Raw genomic sequence first — 22,158 nt, 5'->3', positions numbered from 1 at the left:
AACTGAGCACATTTGTCGTATTGACGATGAGGATGCAAAGGGCTGGTTGGCAGTAGTGATGCAATCCTTGAAGTATGAGGACCTAATCTGGGTCATCGTGTCTCCTTTGGACTATTTGGTATGCTAGAAGGAAAGCTATTTACGAAGATTTATCAAAGCCCGCTCTTAGACTCATAATTTTGTCACTAGTTTTGTGGTTGATCTCTAATTAGTACAACCAAAAGTGGACAGATCGACCGTTGTTCAGAGCAACAACACTCCCTGGATTCCTCCCCTAGTGGGGCTAATGAAGGTGAATGTTGATGCAACATTGGCTAAGAACTCATGAATTGTCGTTGCTGCAACTGTTACACGCGACTTTGTTGGACGCTTCTTGGGAGCTTTGGCGATAGTGATGGAAGGAAGCTTGGAGCCAGAGACAGAGGAGGCGATATCATGCAAAGAAGTTTGGCTCTTGCTAGCGACTTGCTACTCTAGAACTTCAGAGTGACATGTGACAATGTTAAAGTTGTTGCAAACATACATGAAGGTAGTATAGGCTCTTATGGACACATTGTTCACGAAATTAGAGCTAGATCGAATGATTTTAGATTTGTTAAGTTCATCCATGAGAGGAGATGATCAAATGTGGATGATCGAATGTTTCGTTTATACCTCCACATGTTAACATCGGTACTTTTTACCGACAATAATAAAGGGGCAACGGATCTAGTGCAAACTCATCTCCCGTGCAAACTATGCAAACTCTAATCTGGACCGCAGGATGTTGATCCAAGGGGGCGCGTGAGAGAGGTGGAAGAAGGGATTTGTAAAAGTGTGATTAAGAGCGGGCGGTTAAGTGCAAAATTACTCAATCTCTCCGCGCCCCTTAGATCAACATCCTATGGTCCAGATTAGAATTTGCACAGTTTACACGAGAGATGAGTTTGCACTAGATCCGTTGCCTAAATAAAAGTCTATTCTCTCTCTCCACACACCCCCCCCCCCCAACCCCCCCCCCCCCCCCCCCCCCACCCCAAAAAAAACACGTCCGTTTTCTTGCTACTACTAGGCATTCGTCTACCAACCAGTGTCCAACCAACGCCCTCTCGTCTCCGTAATTGTTCCGCAACTACCCCGATCCCATCCCCAAACCCTCCGTCGACCCCTCTCCTCCTCTCTCTGCACCGGTGATCGGCGGTGAGCGATGGGGTGGGCGACGCGGTTCGTGGCGGCGGTGTGCTTCTTTGCCGCGGGCGTCCTTTTCGTCCCCGAGGCTCTCCTCGGCTCCCCCTCCGGCGCAGGCGCCGTCACCGCCGCCAAGCTGGCCCACGTCCTCGCCTTCGCCACCTCCTGGGGCGCCGCCCTCTGGGCCACCTTCATCGGCGGCATCATCATGTTCAAGTAAGCAAGCTTCCGGCTCTAAAAACCCCGTCTTTCTCCTCCCTCCTCTTTAATTTCCCCCAATCTAATCTAAGAACCAAAAATCCCGAGGAGGGGAACGATAATCTGATCCAAAAAATCCATCGATTCATTGAGCAGCTCAGCCGAAGCGCTACTTTGTTCTGTGGTGATGTTGGAATCTCGTTCTTTGTAGGAACCTGCCGAGGCACATGTTCGGCAACTTGCAGAGCAAGATGTTCCCGGCCTACTTCACGCTTATCTCTGCCTGCGCAGCCATCTCCGTCGCCGCCTTCGCGTACCTCCACCCGTGGAAGACAGCGTCCACCGTGGAGCGCTACCAGCTTGGATTCCTCCTCTCGGCGCTCGGCTGCAATCTCTCCAACCTGCTAGTCTTCACCCCCATGACCATCGAGGTGAGCGTAATTCCTCTTCTTAAGCTTTGGTCTCGTTCCATTGTGGAATGAATTTTATGAGAACCTTGGATTTGTCATGGCAGTAGTGGACTCATGGTTTGTAGACTTGATATCACCATAGAAGTGTGGATCGGTTAGTAAAATACTCAATCACTAATTATTAGATGCAATTGTACAAAATCGAGTAGTGCTTTAAAACTGATTAGTGCTGTGCTATAACTGTCAGGTGAATCCAATAACTTGTAGTTAATTTAACTAATAATGATGCTTTTTTAGTTCGTTGCATCTAATTATGCTGATTAAATACTAGCAGCCAAGTCATGGAATATCTAGCTGTTGGCTGGTTTTGTGATGTTCTATTGGAAAGCTAATTTTGGATATTCTTGGTTCGAACAGGGCAGCATTTATGTTATTGCTTTTACTTGTGTTTAACCTCTTCAACAAAATAGGATTGGCAGTAGAAAACTATTTTTTCACTCAAATGACAAATGTACCTTGTGAAATCATTTGATATTATTATCTGCAGCTTAAAACATATACCTTCGACATAAATATGCCTTGTATAATATGGTTACTATTGCTATGGTTCACAATTGTTTACAAAAATGGTTTCTCAAGCATTTGTTTGAATAGCTTTCGTCATTAAAAGCCAAGGGTATTTCAATCCAGATGTCCTTTATAATACTCTGGTGAAAAATACCATTATAATTATTCCTATAATCAATACATATACTTCATAATTGATACTACAGTCCAAGTTAAGTGTTAAATGACAGAGATTGGCATCACATTATCACAATGTCTCACACAACACAGTGAGTGAATGTTATTAATTTGGTATAAGGTAGCTTTCCAGAAATAGAACAGGTGCTGCAAGAATTCAGAATTTGTGATGACTATGATATGATAGCAGGAATGTATACGAGTTTCTGAATAAGTCACTGATCACTCCTTATCTTAACTTGTAGGAAATTGAGTAATGCTTTATCTGGTGTGCAATTTATTAGAGAATAGAAATAACAGTCACTGTTTCACCATTGACAGTTGAATGCAAAATGGTGTCTAGTAAATGGACTAATAATAGGTTGGTTTAATTTAACTGCTCGTGCAAATTTGATAGCTTTATTATAAGGCCATACTAGTGACCTAGTTGCTGGAATGTGATAAATCATGCTTGTTTTTGTTTATGGGCTTCTCGGGTCATAAAAGTGGTTCATGCTAATCTACTATAAAGCTGACATTGCCAGTCTTGGTTTGGTTTGCACCTGTACGTATTACTCAATGCTCAGTGGGCAAATCAGCTATCGATTTAGTGTTTTTGCTTTGTTTGTGCAGCTTCTAAAAAAACTGGAGTTATTGTGAAACCATTTTCTGAATGCAATTATATGGTTTTGATTGGTTTGCAGCAGTCCATTTCCTTTCATGCAAATATGATTTTATGATATGATGCTTGTTATGATACATTCCTGTTGTCTATAATGATTGCTCTGATATTGTTGAATACTTTGATGGTGGTTCTATACCATTTACTTGTAGTTGCACAGATGGTTCTGCAATCTGCATTAGAGTTTTTTAACCACTCATAAATGAATATATGTTAAGGTTAAGTTGGTGATAACCAAATGTTTTTCATTTAATAATTCATGATTGAAATTAGAATTCAAGCTAAGCTCTATATGACCGATTTTGACGGTACAATGTCTCCCACGACCCAAGCGAGTATTAGTTGGCATTAGCATTACACAGCGGAGTTACTGCACCTATCATTGTTTTGGATAAAATGTTGTATTTTAAGTATTTTGCAAGTGATTGTGGTGTTGTGTTAACTGTGAACCGTGTGTCAGTGTGTGGTCCATGGCTAGTTGGCAGGCACATGTTGAGGTGTACTAGGCGAGACATTTCTAAAAATTGACTTGAGCCTTTCAAGATTTGACATCCTGACCCACGTGTCAGTGACTTAGGCTTGCAAAGTGTAATGTCAAATATCAAAATCTCTCGCACTAGGCAAACTTGTTGCATATTATGTTCTTTTTGCTACTGAGACTTGGCTAAACTTGTTCATGTGATGCTTGGGATGTTCTGGAACCCAGTGTAGCCCATGTACAATTTGGCAAGCATAGGGTGCTTTCTACCAGGCAAAATTCCTTTTATTATATTTATGTGAACTATCAATATCTGGCCAAAGATGTTCACTTTCATCATGGTAATATGTCTTTAGGGGAAAGTTTACCCAAATGTTCAGCACATAATCAGGATGTTGCTGGCAATGGCCAGTCCAACATTTTGTACAATGGGATCATGCAACAGTTGGCTTTAATTTTTCCCAATACAATATTTGTATACAATATGACGATTGCACAACACTTGTGTTTTGTTTTCTATTATCAACCAAAGTTCAAATGGAAAGTTAGAAAATATTTTGAGACTAACTAGAACATGCCCTCTCTTCTCCTACATCCTCTTTCATGCAATTTCACTTGACATGGTTGATCACTGCTTGCAGATGATGAAGAAGAGGCACAAGATTGAGCGGGACCTGAGCATCGGCGAGGAAGTCGGATGGTCAAAGAATCAGCAGGTGGCTAAATCCAACCCCACCCTTGCTGCAATGAACAAGAAGTTTGGGATGATCCACGGGCTGTCATCACTGGCCAACATCATGTCGTTTGGCAGCTTGGCCATGCACTCATGGTACCTGGCCAGCAAGCTAGAACTGTGAAGGGGAGCCAAGACGACACCTTTCTCCGCCTTCTTGTTGTGAATCTTATCACGATGGTGGTATTGGTGCACGTCATGTTATGAGATCTCTAGACTAAATTGTACGATTGCGCTATTGGCTTCAAAGGATAATAAATTGTAGTTAAAAAAGAAATCCTATGTGTTGCATGCTGATCTCATTTCTCAAACCAGTTATTCAAAATCGGAATAATTCAGTCATTTCTCAAACCAGTTATTCAAAATCGGAATAATTCAGCCACGGTGGTGGTATCTGTTATCTTTGGGAGATTTGTCGGCAAGTGTATGGTCCTCTCTGGAACAAAGATTTAAAAAACACAGAAATAGGAGAAATGTAAGGATACATTTAACAATAGAGTCAACTTGCAAGCTTTATATGAACAAAAAAAAAAGATAAAAATAGAGTAACCTAACATGTAGTATAGAAAAATGTGTAAGCATATACACATGAATCTTAGAAAAATATGTGAGCTTAGCTCTTCGTGGAGAGCTAGCTTATCATTCTCTATCTTTATTGAATAAAACATTTCCTATGACCTAACCCTTAAGACACTAGGGGAGTTGCTCTAAGAATGAAACACTCTACAGCTTGATCCTATAGGATTTCAGAACAAAGGAAAGTTTAGGTGGAAGCAATGCAGAAAAAAAACATGGGAAACAAAAACATAGGATATCTTTGAAAGAAATGTAAGGAAAACATAGGAAACAAAATAATAATAAGGCTGTAGCTCATGTTTAGTTTTCTCCAAGACTCCTTTATAGAATGGCTCGGTCTACAAGAATTTCAAAGAAGTTATCAAAAAGCATTTCTTTTGTTTCAAAGAGCATCATATGAATTTCAACTTGCTAGCTTTATATAAATCAAATTAAAAAAGATAAAAATAGAGTAGCCTAACTTGTAGTATAGAAAAATGTGTAAGCATTTCTCCATTTCAAAGCAAGACTACACCGGCATGGATTGCATGTGAAGGTTTTTTTTTTTCGACAAGGCATGTGAAGTTTTTTCGACAAGGCATGTGTATAAAAAAAAAAGTGACTTTCCAGCCGTCAAGACGAGTGAGTCCGCAACGAGTGCAGACGCGCACACTCGAGCTCCAGCCGTCGTCCAGCGAGTCCCCGAACCCCGAATCCCTAAATCCAAGATTCGCCGTCTCGGGCGTTTCCGCTCCGCTCCTCTCCCACGGTCGGCCGACCCCGCGATGGCGTCGGCGTCGCCGCCGGCGCCACGCCGGAGCGCCAGAGCCCGCCGTCTTCCTCCACGTCTGGCCGACAGCGCGATTCAGGCATCGACGTCGGCACGACCCCGGACCGCCAGAGCCCGCCGTCCTCTCCCACAGCCGGCCGACGGCGCGATGGCATCGACGTCGTCGGCGCCACGGCGGTCCTCCAGAGTCCGCCGTCTTCCTCCACGTCTGGCCGACAGCGCGATTGAGGCATCGACGTCGGCGCGACCCCGGGCCGCCAGAGCCCGCCGTCCTCTCCCACAGCCAGCATCGACCTCGGCGCGACGGCGGGCCGCCAGAGGCCCCGCCGCGCAGCCCGTCTTCCTCCCCGACGAGATCTGGGAGTACATCTTCCTGCGCCTCGACGCCGCGGTCGACCTCGTCCGCGCCTCCGCCGCCTGCTCCTCCTTCCGCCGCATCGTCTCCGAACCCCAGTTCCTCCGCCGCTTCCGGTCCCTCCTCTCCCCTGGAATCCTCGGGCTCATCACTTCTAGCGGATACCGACGATTCTTCCCCGCCGGGCCGCCCCACCGCACCGCCCCGGAAGCCCGCGCGCTCGGGCAAGCCGCTGACTTCGTCTTCTCCTTCGTCCCGAACCCTTTCTCGTGGCACTTTCGCCACGCCCGCGACGGCCGCGTCCTCCTCTCCCGGCTCATCTCCATGGAAATCCGATTGGAGGATTTCGTAGTCTGCGACCCCCTGTATCGCCGGTACGTCATGATTCCCCGCATACCCGACGACCTCATTGCGGCCTCCACCCAATACACCATGTCGCGGCATTTGTTACCCGTTCTGGCTCCAGCTGGCGAGAATGACGAGGAGGGATCGTTCAGAGTTATCTGCACAGTGCTTTTCGAAGACAAGGTCATGGCTTTCGTCTTCTCATCCTGTAACCAGACGTGGCGAGGTATTACTAGCACGATCTCTTTGCCTGATGGAGTTATTGAATACATGACCTACTATGCGCACGGCTGCCTCTACTGGATCGTTGGTTTGACACTCAATTCGCTAATGCTTGATATAAGTGAGATGAAATTCTCCATCATTGACCTCCCGCCCCACAGTTTTGATTCAACGAGTGGCATTGTTGAGTGTGCCATTGTTGAGACAGCGGATGGCAGACTCGGGTGCTTAACTATTGTTGATGGCACAGCCGACCTGTATTGCAAGAATTGGCAAAGCAATTGTGTTGGCGGACAAGAGTGGCTGCATGACAAGCGAATTTCATTGCCCAAGGATTCTGGGATCACTTATAATTGGGAGGTTGAGGGCACAGCAGGACATTACTTAGCTCTAGTAGGTGAGTCGTCGCGAAATTCTGAACATATTGTGGTGGACATCAAGACATTTCTTGTTGAGAATCTCTGCATCTCGTCAAATGGTGCGATCTTTGGTTTTCCTTATGCAAGATTTCCACCACCATTGGAACTGCCAAGCATATGAAATGGTAAGAACTGTCTTTCATGTTTCTTCACCTATTGGGAATTATATTGTATTGGTGGTTTGCTATGTCATCCTACATGTTACCAAAGTACACTTGCTGCCGGCAAATCCAAATTTTCTTGCGCTACCATTGTTACCAGGGAGCCCTTGTAGTCCATGTGATCCTTTGGTGTTTTGGATTAATTTTTTTTATAAATCCAGTTGCAGTTTATAATATTATGCTGAAAAGTACCATTATAGTTATTCCTCTAATCAATAAATGTACTTCCTGATTTATACTACAGTCCAAGTTAAGTGTTAAATGGCCAATATTTGGCATCACAATGTCTCACATAACGCACTGAGTGAATGTTATTAATTTGGTAATACAGCTTGCCAAAAATAGAACAGATGCTACAAGGATTCAGAATTTGTGTTTGCTGTGACATGATTGTAGGAGTCTATGTATGAGTTTCTGAATAAGTCATTAATCACTCCTTATCTTGTAGGAAATTGAGTAATGTTTAAATAATGGTCACTTTCATAATTGACAGTTGAATGCAAAATCTATATGTAGTCATTGGACTAATAATAGGTTGGTTTAGTTTAAATCCTCAGGTAAATTTGATAGCTTGCTTATAAGCTCATGCTAGCGACCTAGTTGCTGAAATGTAATAAATCAGGCCATAGGGTTCTTTTTGTTTCTGGGCTTCTCGGGTCTTAAAAGGTGTTTCATGCTAATCTACTATAAAGCTGATATTGCCCGTCTTGGTTTGGTTTGTAGCTGTATTGCTCAGTGAGCAATCAGCCATTAATTTATTGTTTTTGCTTGTTTGTGTAGCTTCTAAAAAAAAGTGGAGTTATTGTGGAAACTATTTTTTGAATGCCACATTACCTGTAATTATATGGTTTTGATTGGTGGGCAGCAGCCAACTTCCTACCATGCAAAAATGATTTTATTGTATGATGCTTGTTGCTATGATACACCCCTATAACTTATACTGACACAAAAGGAGTCGCAGTGTTAGCAGAGTTACCTAGGCAAAGCTTGTTATTTTTAGTATATTGCAAGTGATTGGGGTGGTTTGAACCCTGTGTGGCCCATCCGCCCATGTCCAGGTGGCAGGCACAGGTTTGCCTAGCAAACTTGTTTCATATCAGGTTCTTTTTAGTACCGAGACGCTAAACTTGTTCAATACAACATTGCTAGTGAGGGACTATCAGTGACACATAGGGTGGGTAGGGGTGTTGGGGGGTGTGGAGGGGAGGGGTCGGCAAGATCTATACCTCGATCATAGGTCCCTATAACTTATGCTGACACAAAAGGAGTCACAGTGTTAGCGGAGTTACCTAGGCAAAGCTTGTTATTTTTGGTATCTTGCAAGTGATTGGGGCGGTTTGAACCCTGTGTGGCCCATGTCTAGTTGGCAGGCACAGGTTGCCTAGGCAAACTTGTTTCATATCATGTTCTTTTTTAGTACTGAGACGCTAAACTTGTTCAATACAACATTGCTAGTGTGGGAGCATATGATTGATCCATTTCATCCAACAACAATTAGATTTCTTGATGCAATACTTGATCAACTTGTGGTTGTGCAAGTGTTTTGGCATTGGGTTTTGTCAGAACTATTTAAAATTGAAAACCATAATATGGTTGCCAATATATAAAAAAGCATATACTTTGGTGGAAACTCTGTAATACTGCAGTGAAAAATATTATATTTTATTGAACATCTTGCTATTTGAACTAGAATTGAAGGTAAGCTTTAGATGATAAATTGACACTACCTTACTCGACCCAGGGTGAATGCTAGTTGGTATAGGATAATGCTATTGGATCAAATTATGTTATTTTATGGATCTTGCAAGTGATTGGCATGTTCTGTCAACCCAGTGTAGCCCATGTACTGTTTGGCAAGCACAGGGTAAAAAATCCTTTTATTACATTTATGTGAACAATCAATACCTGGCCAAACATGTTCTTGTTTCTTTCATCATGGTGTCTTTAGAGGAAAAGTTTACCCAAATATTCTTTATATCTGCGGAAAGGCTTCCCCAAATATTCAGCACATAATCTGGATGTTGCTGGCAATGGCCAGTACAACATTTTGTACTATGAGATCATGCAACAGTTAGCTTTAATTTTTCCCAATGCAATATTTGTATACAATATGAAAATTGCACACTACTTATGTTGTAATTTCTATTATCAACCAAAGTTCAAATGGAAAGTCAAAAACTAATTTGAGACTGACTTGAACATCTCCTAGTCAAAAACTAATTTGAGACTGACTTGAACATCTTCTCCTACATCTTCTTTCATGCAATTTCACTTGACATGGTTGATTGCCGCTTGCAGATGATGAAGAAGAGGCACAAGATTGAGCGGGACATGAGCATCGGCAAGGAAGGCAGATGGCCAAAGAATCAGCAGGTGTATGAACAAGTAGTTTGTGGTGATTGAGGGTTGTCATCACTAGCCAACATCATGTCGTTTGGCAGCTTGGCCATGCATTCCTAGCTAGCAAGCTCTAGCTGTTAAAGGGAACCAGAGACAGCCAAGACGACACCTTTTTCCGCCTTGTGAATTTTATCATGATGTGATATTGGTGTACGACATGTTATGAGATTGCTAGACTGAATTGTACAATTGCGTTATTGGCTTCAGAGAAGAATAAATTGTAGTTAAAAAAGAAATCCTATAGAATAAATTGTAGTTAAAAAAGAAATCCTATAGAATAAATTGTACAATTGCGTTATTGGCTGCACGCTGCTCCAAACGGAATAATTCAGTCATGTTAGTGGTATCTACTGATCTTTCTTACATGGAGGAGCGAGATTCGTTGGCAAGTGGACGGCCCTTTTGAACAAAGGATTTACAAAATATAGGAATAGAAGAAAAAAAAATACAAGAATGAAACTTCCTTACATACTGTACACATTAAATCATGTAGAATTTCAGAAGAAAGGAAAGTTTAGGAAGAATGCCTGTGGAAGCGATGTACTTCATCCCAAATTATAAGATATTTTGAAAAATATCGAAGAGTCAAACCATCTCAACATTGATTAAAATTATATAATATTATATAGTAACATTTATTATACTAACTAAGTATTATTAGATTCTTTATTAATTATATTTTTATAATATATCTATTTGGTGTCATAAATCTTTGTAATTCTCTCAATAATTTTGGTCAAATTTAAGATGTTTTAACTCTTCAAGATTCTTAGAATGTTAATTTGAAACGGAAGAAGTAGAAAAAAGCATAGGAAACAAAACAGAAGATGCCTTTGAAAGTAGTTTAGAAATTTGGGCCTTGTTTAGTTCTAAAAAAATTGCAAAATAAACACTATATCACTTTCGTTTGTATTTGACAAATATTATCCAAACATGGACTAACTAGGCTCAAAAGATTCGTCTCGCAATTACAGACAAATTATGCAATTAGTTAATATTTTTATCTATATTGAATGCTCAATGCGTGCGCCGTAAAATTCGATGTGATGGGAAATGTGACTTTTTGTAAAAATTTTTGGAACTAAACAAGGTCCTTGGAAGTAATGTAGGAAAAACATAGGAAACAAATAATGATGTTGTAGATCATGTTTAATTCCCTCCAAAAAATGTTTAGAATGATCCAATTCATGGGATTTTAAAAGAATTATCGAGGAATATTCCTTTGTTTCAAAAAGTATCATAGGAAATTTTCTATAGAAGTTGTGAATCCTTCAAAATTCGTGTTCCATTTCAAATTGGGCCTACACCGGTGAGCCACGGGTGTGGTAGAGGATACACATATTTGAATCCGAACGTATGCGTACCATTAGGATCATGCCCATGTATTACTACAGGTGTTAAAATCAAAACCATCCTTCATATTTTCTGGTTATTATATATGAAAAAAAACAGTGGGCACCAAGACATACATACGTGTTACCAGCACTAACTAAATCACAGGCTCACCAAGCACAATATCTCCTTTTCTTAAAAAACAAATCAGTAAATTTTTCACTCCATCACATCAAATATTTGAACATATACATTAAGTATTAAATATAAACTAAAAAAATATATACATATATATATATTACAAGATTAACCTTTTAACTTAATTATTTTATAATTAAACACTAATTACTATAGTTATAAATATGTTACTATTTTTTTTTTCTTTTTGCAAACTATACTAAACGTGACTTTGTAGCCGGCTAGACGAGTCCCCAACGAAACGAGTTTTCGCGGGTTGGCGGCCCAGCCCACAGTCGGAACCCGATTTCCCCAAATTGCCGTCCCGGGCGTTTCCCCCGCTATTCCGCTCCTCAAAATTTCTCCCTCTCCCACTCCCACTCCCACAGTCGGCCGACCCCGCGCCGCGATGGCGCCGGCGCCACGCCGGAGCGCCAGAGCCCGCCGTCCTCCTCCACGTCTGGCCGACAGCGTGATTCAGGCAACGACGTCGGCGCGACCCCGGACCGCCAGAGCCCGCCGTCCTCTCCCACAGCCGGCCGACCGCGCGGCGGCTTCGACCTCGGCGCGACGGCGGTCCGCCAGAGGCCCGCCCGCGCAGCCCGTCGTCCTCCCCGACGAGATCTGGGAGGAGATCTTCCTGCGCCTCGACGCCGCGGCCGACCTCGCCCGCGCCTCCGCCGCCTGCTCCTCCTTACGCCGCATCGTCTCCGAGCACCGGTTCCTCCGCCGCTTCCGGTCCCTCCACTCCCCTGCAGTCCTCGGGTTCATCTGGTCCAGCATATACCGACCGTTCTGCCCCGTCATGCCGCCCCACCGCTCCGCCCCGGAAGCCCGCGCGCTCGAGCAAGCCGCCGACTTCAACTTCTCCTTCCTCCCCGACCCCATCTCGTGGAGCTTTCGCCACGCCCGCTATGGCCGCGTCCTCCTCTCCCAGCACTTCTCCCTCAAAACCTACTTCGAGGATTTCGTAGTCTGCGACCCCCTGCATCGCCGGTACGTCATGATTCCCCGCGTACCCGACGACCTAATGGCGGCGGCCTCCACCCCAGGCGCCCGGCATGTGTTACCCGTTTTGGCTCCAGCCGGCGTGAATGACGAGGAGGAATCCTTCAGAGTTATCTACACTCTGTTTTTCAAAGACAAGGTCATGGCTTTCGTCTTCTCTTCCTGTAACCAGACGTGGCGAGGTATTACTAGCACGATCTGTTTGCCTGATGGATTTATTGAATACATGACCTGCTATGCGCACGGCTGCCTCTACTGGATGGTTGGTTTGACGGCCTATTCGCTAATGGTTGATTCAAGTGAGATGAAATTCTCCACCATTGACCTCCCGCCCCATAATTTTGACTCAAAAGCTATGCGTACCATTGTTGAGGCGGCCGATGGCAGACTCGGGTTCTTAACTATTGGTGATGGCACAATTGACCTGTATTGCAAGAATTGGAAAAACAACTGTGTTGGTGCACAAGAGTGGCTGCATGACAAGCTGATTCCATTGCCCAAGTACTCTAGGATCAACTATCACTGGGAAATTGAGGGCACAGCAGGGCGTTACTTAGCTCTAGTAGCTAGGTCGTCGCGAAATACTGAACATTTTGTACTGGACCTCAAGACATTGCTTGTTGAGAATCTCCATACCTCTAAAACAGGCGCGTTCTCTGGTTTTCCTTATGCAAGATTTCCACCACCGTTGGCACTGCCAAGCATATGAAATGGTAAGAACTGTCTTCCATGTTTCTTCAGCTGTAGGGAACTATATTTTATTGGTGGTTTGCTATGTCATCCTACTTGTTAGCTAAGTGCACTTGCTGCTGGCATGTCCAAATTTTCTCATATCCGCCATTGTCACCATGGAGCCCTTCTAGACCATGCGGTCCTTTGGCCTTTTGGAATGATTTTTTCTATCAATCCACATATAGTTTATAATATTCTGCTGAAAAGTACCATTATAGTCATTCCTCTAATCAATAAATATACTTCATGATTTATACTACAGTCCAAGTTAAGTGTTAAATGACAGATATTTGGCATCACATTATCACAGTGTCTCACATAACACACGGAGTGAATGTTATTAATTTTGTAAGATAGCTTGCCAAAAATAGAACAGATGCTACAAGAATTCAGAATTTTTGATGGCTATGACATGATTGTAGGAGTCTATGTATATGAGTTTCTATAAGTCAGTAATCACTCCTTATATTAACTTGTAGGAAATTGAGTAATGCTTTATCTGGTGTCAATTTATAGAGATTAGAAATAACGGTCACTGTTTCATATTGACAGCTGAATACAAAATCTTTATGTAGTCAATCAATGGACTATAATATGTTGGTTTTAGTTTAAATCCTCATGTAAATTTGGTAGCTTTCTTATAAGCTCATGCTAGCGACCTAGTTGCTGGAAGGTAATAAATCAAGTCATAGGGTTCTTTTTGTTTGTGGGCTTCTCAGGTCTTAAAAGGTGTTTCATGCTAATAATGTACCATAAAGCTGATATTGCCTGTCTTGGTTTGGTTTGTAGACGTATTGCTCAATGTTCAGTGAGCAATCAACCATCAATTTATTGTTTTTGCTTGTTTGTGTAGCTTCTAAAAAAAGTGGAGTTATTGTGGAAACCATTCTTTGAATGCAACATCACCTGTAATTTATATGGTTTTGATTGGTGCACAGCAGCCCATTTCCTTTGATGCAAGTACAATTTTATGATATGATGCTTCTTGTTATGATACACCCCTGTTGCCTAAAATGATTGCTCCAGTGTTGTTGAATAGCTTTAATGGTGGTTCTATACCATTGACTTGTGGATGCACATATGGTTCATTGGTTCTACAATCTGCTTAGGTTTTTTCACCACACACAAAAGAAAGTTAAGGTTAAATTAGTGATAACCAATTGTTTTTCATTTAATAATCTATTATTGAAATTACAACTCAAACTGAGTCGAGGTTGACAGCACAATGTCTCACACAACCTAAGTGAATATTAGTTGGCATGAGAATTATATCAATGCCACTATCAGTGACACATAAGGTGGTCGTGGGTTGGGGGGGGGGGGGAGGGGAGGGGTCGGCATAGATCTATACCTCGATCGTAGGTCGCTATAACTTATACTGACACAAAAGGAGTCGCAGTGTTAGCGGAGTTACCTAGGCAACCTTATTTTTAGTATCTTGCAAGTGATTGGGGTGGTTTGAACCCTGTGTGGCGGTGTGGCCCATGTCTGGTTGGCAGGCACAGGTTGCCTAGGCAAACTTGTTTCATACGCTAAACTTGTTCAATATAACATTGCTAATGAGGGAGCATACGATTGATCCATTTCATCCAACAACAATTAGATTTTCTTGATGCAATACATGATGAACTTGTAGTTGCACAAGTGTTTTTGCATTGGGTTTTGTCTGAACTTTTTACAATTGAAAACCATAATATGGTTGCCAATATATCAAAAATTATATACTTTGGTGGAAACTCTGTAATACTGCAGTGAAAAAAATATTATATTTTATTGAACATCTTGCTATTTGAACTAGAATCGAAGGTAAGCTTTAGATGATAAATTGTCACTACAGTGTCTTACTTGATCCAGGGTGAATGCTAGTTGGCATAGGATAATGCTATTGCATCAAATTATGTTATTTTATGGATCTTGCAAGTGATTGGGATGTTCTGTGAACCCAGTGTAGCCCATGTACAGTTTGGCAAGCACAGGGTGCCTTCTACCTAGGGATGAAAACGGATCGGATACGGACGGATATCGTCGATATCATATTTGTTTTCATATTTCTGGTCAGATTCAAATTCGAATACGGATAATGTCAATCATGTCGGAAAAGATACAATTAGATGTCGACATCATAAATATACGATTTAAGTATTCGGATACGGATACGGTATCGGATATTGAATATTCGGACTTGGATACGGACAGATTTGAACCCCTCTAAACGAATTCGGTCTCGAATACGGTCGGAAAATATCCGTACCGTTTTCATCCCTACTTCTACCAGGCAAAATTCCTCTGATTGCATTTCTATGAAGAATCAATATCTAGCCAAACATGTTCATGTTTCTTTCATCATGGTAATATGTCTTTAGGGGAAAAGTAATCTTCAGCACATAATTGGGATGTTTCTGGCAATGGGCAGTCCAACAATTTGTACTATGAGATCATGCAACAGTTAGCTTTAATTTTTCCCAATGCAATATATGTATACAATAAATATGACAATTGCACAACAGTTATGTTTCGATTCTAATGTCAATCAAAGTTCAAAAGGAAAGTCAAACTAATTTCAGAGTAACTAGAACATGCCTTCTCTTCTACATCTTTCATGCAATTTCACCTGACATGGTTGGTCGCTGCTTGCAGATGATGAAGAGGCACAAGATTGAGCATGATATTCTCACCAAGTCACTGGGAAGTTCCAAGTTTCAGGAGATGAAGGAGAGGATTGGGCTTTTGCAGATCACCTCCAAGGCTGAGCACAAGGCTTAGGGGGAGAATTGAGAGTTAAGCCTAGTGCTTCTCTCTAGTTATCCTAGTTATCTAGCTAAATTGCTTTCTGTTAAACCTGTAATAAGCTCTTAGCTGTTATTCCCAGCATCTGATTTGTGCACTAGATAATGCTGTACTGGTTGAGGTGCTATCTTGCAAACCAAGTTTGCCTTTTCCTATATAATAATGGCAATTAGCGGCTAAGTCATTTGGCAGCTTGGCCATGCATTCCGGGAGTCTAGGTACCTAACCAGCAAGCTCGTCATGGCCGCCTTTCTACGCCTCGTGAATCTTATCATGATGTGATATTGGTGTACGTCATGTTATGGGAGTGCTAGGAGATTGTACGATTGCACAATTGGCTTCACAGGATAAATAAATTGTAGTTAAAAATCCTTTGTGTTGCATGCCGTTCTCGAACCAGTTATTCATAATCGGAATAATTCAGCCACGTTGGTGGTATCTATTGATCTTTCTTACATGGAGGAGCGAGATTCGTTAGCAAGTGGACAGCCCCTTTGGAGTTCCAAAGGATTTATGAAATATAGAAATAGGAAAAATATAAGAACAAAATGTCCTTACACATTAGATCTTATAGAACTTCAGAACAAACCAAAGGTTAGGAAGGATGCCTTTGGAAGCAATTTAGAAATTTGGAAGTAATGTAGGAAAAACATAGAAAACAAAATAATGCTGTTGTAGATCATGTCTAATTTCCTCCAAAAAATTGTCTAGAATGATCCAACTCATAGGAACTTTAAAGAATTATCAAGGAACATTCCTATGTAAGTATCATAGGAAATTTTCTATAGAAGTTGAATCTTTTAAATTCGTGTTCCTCCATTTGAAATGGGGCCTACACCGGTGAGCCACGGGCGTGGTAGAGGGTACACATGTTAGAATGTGAATATATGTGTACCGTATAAACGAGTTGCACGTGGAATTTATATACAACATAAAAGGTGAATATACAAAACAACTTCGTCGATTGAGTGTCAAAGACTCAAAGCCTTCGACCCTTTTTTCTTTCTCAACTTTAAAGCTCTTGCTTAAACCAATTGGGAGCCCTCCATCGTCTCTTAAATTTTGAAGTAATCATTTCTTTTTCATTTCAATTCATGTCTAGAAGCTTTTGCAAGGCCGGATCGAATGTTTTCCTTTTCTAATTCAGCAATCTCCAATCACCTTACCTGCTGCGTATATAGTCATGCCAGTGACCACACATGTTTTGTTTGTTGTTGGCACACGAGTTTTGTGGCCGTTCGATGGGTATCGTGTGCCTCCTTCTCTTCTATCCGTTTCTTTCTATGAATTGCAAGGCCCACTCTAAACGTTACTGTTTCAAATTGGGAATCGCGTCTGTCCGTTTCTAGCTGTCCCGTTTCTGGATTCCCCTTGTTATCTTCGTCGCTGCGACTCCAGATCCCCCTCGTCTTCTTCGTCGCTGCGACTCTCTCTGGTCGGAGAGGTGGCGATTGTGTTCGAGGTTTCGCTGGATCCGGATTTCGTCGGGCCGCCATCGATTTTGCTGCCGGTGAGTCATGCTCCCGTGTCCGTTGCGCCGCCGACCACCGCGGTGAGGTGCTGCAGCCAGCCCACCTGCTCAAGTCCCCGCTGCTCGCCTCTGCCTCCCAGTTTCCTGTACCCTCATCCCCTCCCCGGCTTCAATCTGCTGTGTACGCCTGCTCAGATTTGTCCATGGCGGAATCGCGGCAAGGTGAGGGCAGGCACCTTCGCTGAAGCCCCGTCCGGCAGTTTGCGCCAGCCGTCCGCGTCCCCCCGCTTGTTTGTTGTCTGGTCTCCCATTCCCCTCGATCTATCCCTTCATCCGCTCGCCGTCCTCCTCTTCCGTAATCCATAGCGACAAAGAGCAAGGAACCACCACCGGATCTGAGTTTCTGTTGCCATTGTCGTGCTTTTGGTTGCATGTAGTTTGTTTTCCCAAGTTCACTGAGTATTGTAGGGCTAGTTGCAGGGGAGTGGTGTCGTGTAACTTTTGTTGTTACTCTGTAGCAACCCCTGAATCTAGCCACATGGGTGGGAGATGTTTGTAGGGATTGCATTGCACCTTTGGGACGGTGAACGACAATGCTTGTTTATAGTCTACTACTATACATGCAGTATATATATGATGATGTGCAGTATATATATCTCCTGCACTGAATGCTTGTCTTTTTATTGTTTTGTTTTGTTTTGTTTTGTTTTGATCCTACTGATGCTGACTGTCCTTTTTGATTAGATTGGTTTGGGCTGTGCAACGACTGGAGTTTTGGGAGGAATCGGTGCTGATGAGGACGAGTGGAGCAGGCAGCCTGCCACTACTCATCATCTCATTCTTGGGTGAGTGAGTGATTGGTTGGTGACAATTACATTCTTGAAATATTGTTCTAAAATTTCATGCTCTGATTTCAGCGGTGGTATGAAATCTGATTAGTTGTTACCCCTAATTTGGTTCTTTGTTAATTTGCACACCTCCCCACCCCACCCAAACAAAAATTTAGAATTTACAAGGAGTAAAATTACTTTTCTTGTGCATAGAACTTGTGCTTGTGTGCGTGTGTGAAGAAGAGTCTAGAGAAGCAAAATAGCTGGTGGTAGTCAAATGTTCAGATAAACTTTTCTTTTGTGTGTCTATATGTATGCTCATCAGAGATGATTCTTTGCTTACTGGTACGAGAAGAAAAAGAAAAAAAGAGATGATTATAGTTTGTAATAACTTGCATCTTATCTCTAATGTTAGGTTGCTTTGTCTGATACCTTGTTTCATTTTTTATTTTTTTCTGTTGACCTGAAGGTGAGACAACTCCAATAACTAGGACGTAGTAATTGCCCTGAAGTTAAGTTCCAGCATTATATTGTTATAGTAATTGCATTTTCTTTTTTTGGATTGGAATGTAGCACCTCAGGCTTTTGCTGATTTTACTTTTTATTGTTTCCCCTTAATACTTCCTCTGTCTCAGTGTTGTTTCAAATTTGTCCTAAGTTGAATTATTTTAAGTTTGACCAAGTTTATAGGAAAGAACATTATTGTGTTATATATATATATGGTAGAATGCAGGGAAAATGGAGGAATGCAGTTCCTATAGTTTTTGTCTACTCTGTACGTTACTAGTACCTAGGTTATTAGTACAAGAACTCTGAATTTTCAGTTAATTTTGAATAAGATTGCAGTTATTGTATTTTGAAAGCAATCCTACAAGCAACTAGATTGATGTTGGATGGTTTTAGGGATACTACAGTTATATTGCATTTCTGCTTTGGGGTGTTGTCATTTCAGATTAGAATAGTAGTGATTCTGGACAGGCTAGAGTGGGTGTGCTTAAGCAGCTGAATTACTGACCTTTCTTTCTTTTCTTTTTGGTGACTCAGTATGTTTTGAGTGCAATTACCAATTTTTAATAATTTGCTGCTTCCCCTCTATGTTTTTATGTAGTAGGGGTTGGCATTGTGGTCAGCTCTTGCTCCTGTAGCACCATGGCCATAGGCCATGTTTGTTGTTTACAACACATGCAGTTGCTAAACCATGTATCAGGATTGTTCTTTGTTCAAAAAATGCATTACATAGGAACTGTCTCAATTATGTGTCCTTATAGACATTGTAGTCAACTCTGGGTTTTCTATTGTTTTCATTTGTCAGTCTAGAGGCTGAAATCTTATAAGGTGTTGTAGAATTCAACCTTTGGCTGGGTCTTATCTAGCCTGTTTGTGATGGTGGTTATTGTCAGTGCTAGCAAGTAGCGATCGTTGGTTTGCCCATTTGAGTTCCACCAATCTATTTGTGATTGGTTTGAGGAAACTATTGTTCTATGTTTGTGGTGCATGTGGATGGGTGATGTGGTCTACTGATGGCTAGTTGACATCCTGCTTCCTTAATTGAATTCAGGTGCAGAGATCCAAGGTTTGGAGGAGGGTTTGGAGGAGGGTACCCACTGAAGGTTGTCAGCAAGGTAACAATATTGTTTAGCTAGCATGTTGTGTGCTCGAGTGAGCAATTTGAGGTCAGGAACCAATTTCTTACAAATCTTTGTACCTATGTGTGTGATTAGTTTTCATTTTCTAAAATTTCATGTTTCTCTTTAAGGTTACTGCTATCAAGTTTAATAAAGCTACATAGAAAGCTCTAGTGTAATTCATCTGTGATTGCTTTGGTGATTTGCTTTTAGGTTACTGCTATGAAATGTTTGGATATGAACATGTCACTCACACAGCTTTTTTCTAGCAATCTTCCTAAGCGTAAATTTTTTTCTTAGAAAACCTGTTAAATTCCATTTAAATTTGAGATGGCATGTGTTCATCGTAAGGCTGCATAATTGAACATTGTTTGGTTAGCTAGATCAGATAGCAGGACAATGATATTTGGATTCAGTATTTTTCTTTAGAAGGATTTTATTGAGTTCCCCTACCTCCAAAATCTATTTAACTTCTAGTTGAACAAGTTGTGGTGTGGATTAACTTACTAGTTACTACTACTTACACTGCATCTGTCTGATACTGATCCATATGTGGGGAGTTTGGATACTAATTCATATAGGGAGTTGGCTAGTTGTTTTTTTCTTGAAACATGGTACTGGTTTCATATCTGTAGAATATAACTGATTGTGTTAGCATTTCTCTACTGAGGTCAACTAATTGCAACCATATATTTCAAATTTTGCTGATCTGAAAAGGTGCTAGCATGCTACTGCATCAAACTTCTAGCTGTTAGCTTCCAGTACCATTACTTTTGCTAATATATGGCAAAAATTTATTAAAAAACTGCTTAGTTTTGACATAAACACACTGATATTGTTTCCATATACAAAGTTTGTGGTTTTCTTGCTTATGGGAAATCCATGTGGTATGCTAAACCATAGATCTGCTTATACGATCTATTCTCAGAATAGAAAGTTACAGAGTAGGCCCATATAAATTGCAACAAACTAGAGTTGCAATTTTAGTATAAAATATATGCAATAACCATTGCCTGCTGGGTATGTTATTTTTCATTTAAATTCTGTTAGTTTTCTTCCTCTTTTAGACCAACTCCACTACTCTTCCTCTTTTGTTATGCGGTGTATTCTTAAGGTATGCTCTAGAAAATGCAGGGTGCTCTATGTAAGTGCCTTTTTTATTTTAATTCTAATTTTTTAAGCATGTGCTAGGATTGTATATTCTCTTTTTACATGCTCAATTCAGTGTAATGCTGAATTTAGAGTAACTCCACTACTCTAAAAACATTCAAAGGGCTAGCCAGTGAAAGAAAACATAGAAACCTCACATTAACAAATACCTCTTATTTGTCCATGTCATTCCATAGAAAAAAAATTGTCACTTGTGATTTGTGTTAAAACATGTTGAAATATGTTTATTGTGTTTTGTGTTAACAGACACCTCTTATTTGTCCTTGTCATTTCATAGAAAAAATTGTCTCTTGTGATTTGTGCTAAAATATCTTGAAATCTGTTTATTTTGTTTTGTATTAAGAAACACCTCTTCCTTGTCATTTCATAGAAAAAAATTGTCTCTTGTGATTTGTGTTAAAATATCTTGAAATCTGTTTATTTTGATTTGTGGTAAAAAAACACCTCTTATTTGTCCTTGTCATTTCATAGAAAAAAATTGTCTCTTATGATTTGTGCTAAAACATCTTGAAATCTATTTATTGTGATTTATGTTTACACTATCTTGACATTGTTTTTGTGTTATTTTTTTCTTTGTCATTTTCAGAAAAAGTACCATCTTATCATGTTAAAGGTGCAGAGAGGAAGGATGCTATGTTTACAACCCACCCCATCAGCCTTGGGCTTGCTTATGCCGCAAAGAGAATGGGGCCTACATCGGTGAGTTCCTCCTGTAAAGAATAATCAGAGGCGCAGATGGTGGAAGCACCAGGCCCTATCTTGGGTCCTTGGTGAATGCGTGTTTCTCAATGGATGGAAAAGTGAAGGGTCGAGATGGCGGACTAGAGGGGGGGTGAATAGTCCTTTCTAAAAATTATTACGCCGGCTAACCGAAACAAATGCGAAATTAAAACTATCGGTCTAGCCAAGACTACAACTCTCTATCTAAGTTCTCTAGCACCTTGTAAAAGATCCTAAACAAGCAAACAAGGTGCTACCTTAGCAAGAGCTCACCTAACCAATTCTAGGAGCAAGGTCACACAAACCTATGCAACTAGTACTTTACAAACCGAGTGAGCTCCTACACAAACTAGTGAGGCAAAGCGCACAAAGCCTAAGCTCACTAGCAAGCTCAATAACAAGGCAACTAATGTCAAATTAGAGAGCGCAACTTACTTAGCTACACAAACTAAGCAAAGTGACTAACAAGGTTACACAAACCGAATTAGCCACGCAAGGGGAACTACTTCTAGCTACACAAGCAAGAAGGTAACTAGCAAGCTACACAAGCTTAACTAATTACAAAAGCAACTACACAAGCACAAGTATATAAAGAAAGTAAATACAATCTCGTGTATAGCGAATGCAAACCACCGAGAAGAGTAGACAATGTTGACACGGTGATTTTT

At 41.3% G+C, this 22,158-nt stretch overlaps 2 protein-coding genes and 1 long non-coding RNA gene across 6 annotated transcripts; all 3 read left to right on the top strand.

Annotated features, from left to right (window-relative positions):
• On the top strand, positions 1,023–4,773 carry LOC8068832 (transmembrane protein 205). The gene is made up of 3 exons (XM_002443307.2): positions 1,023–1,383; positions 1,577–1,796; positions 4,300–4,773. The coding sequence occupies exons 1-3, from the start codon at positions 1,187–1,189 to the stop codon at positions 4,513–4,515; spliced, it is 633 nt and encodes a 210-aa protein (XP_002443352.1). The 5' UTR covers positions 1,023–1,186; the 3' UTR covers positions 4,516–4,773.
• LOC8068831 lies at positions 5,517–15,854 on the top strand. 4 transcript variants are annotated; one of them, XM_021446012.1, is made up of 2 exons: positions 5,517–7,202; positions 15,525–15,687. In XM_021446012.1, the coding sequence occupies exon 1, from the start codon at positions 5,732–5,734 to the stop codon at positions 7,196–7,198; it is 1,467 nt and encodes a 488-aa protein (XP_021301687.1). In that variant the 5' UTR covers positions 5,517–5,731; the 3' UTR covers positions 7,199–7,202; positions 15,525–15,687. The 4 variants fall into 4 exon arrangements, with proteins under 4 accessions (XP_021301687.1, XP_002443351.1, XP_021301688.1 ...); XM_002443306.2 differs by lacking the exon at positions 15,525–15,687 and adding an exon at positions 9,537–9,874 and having other exon boundaries at positions 5,532–7,202; XM_021446013.1 differs by lacking the exon at positions 5,517–7,202 and adding an exon at positions 11,360–12,294 and having other exon boundaries at positions 15,525–15,854.
• LOC110429776 lies at positions 16,980–21,678 on the top strand. The gene is made up of 4 exons (XR_002446894.1): positions 16,980–17,184; positions 17,890–17,990; positions 19,534–19,597; positions 21,357–21,678. It is a non-coding gene; the product is annotated as an uncharacterized LOC110429776 (long non-coding RNA).

This window comes from Sorghum bicolor, chromosome 8 (genome assembly GCF_000003195.3).
Source record: "Sorghum bicolor cultivar BTx623 chromosome 8, Sorghum_bicolor_NCBIv3, whole genome shotgun sequence".
Taxonomy (NCBI): Eukaryota; Viridiplantae; Streptophyta; class Magnoliopsida; order Poales; family Poaceae; genus Sorghum; species Sorghum bicolor.
This window is presented reverse-complemented; position numbering and strand designations above follow the sequence as displayed.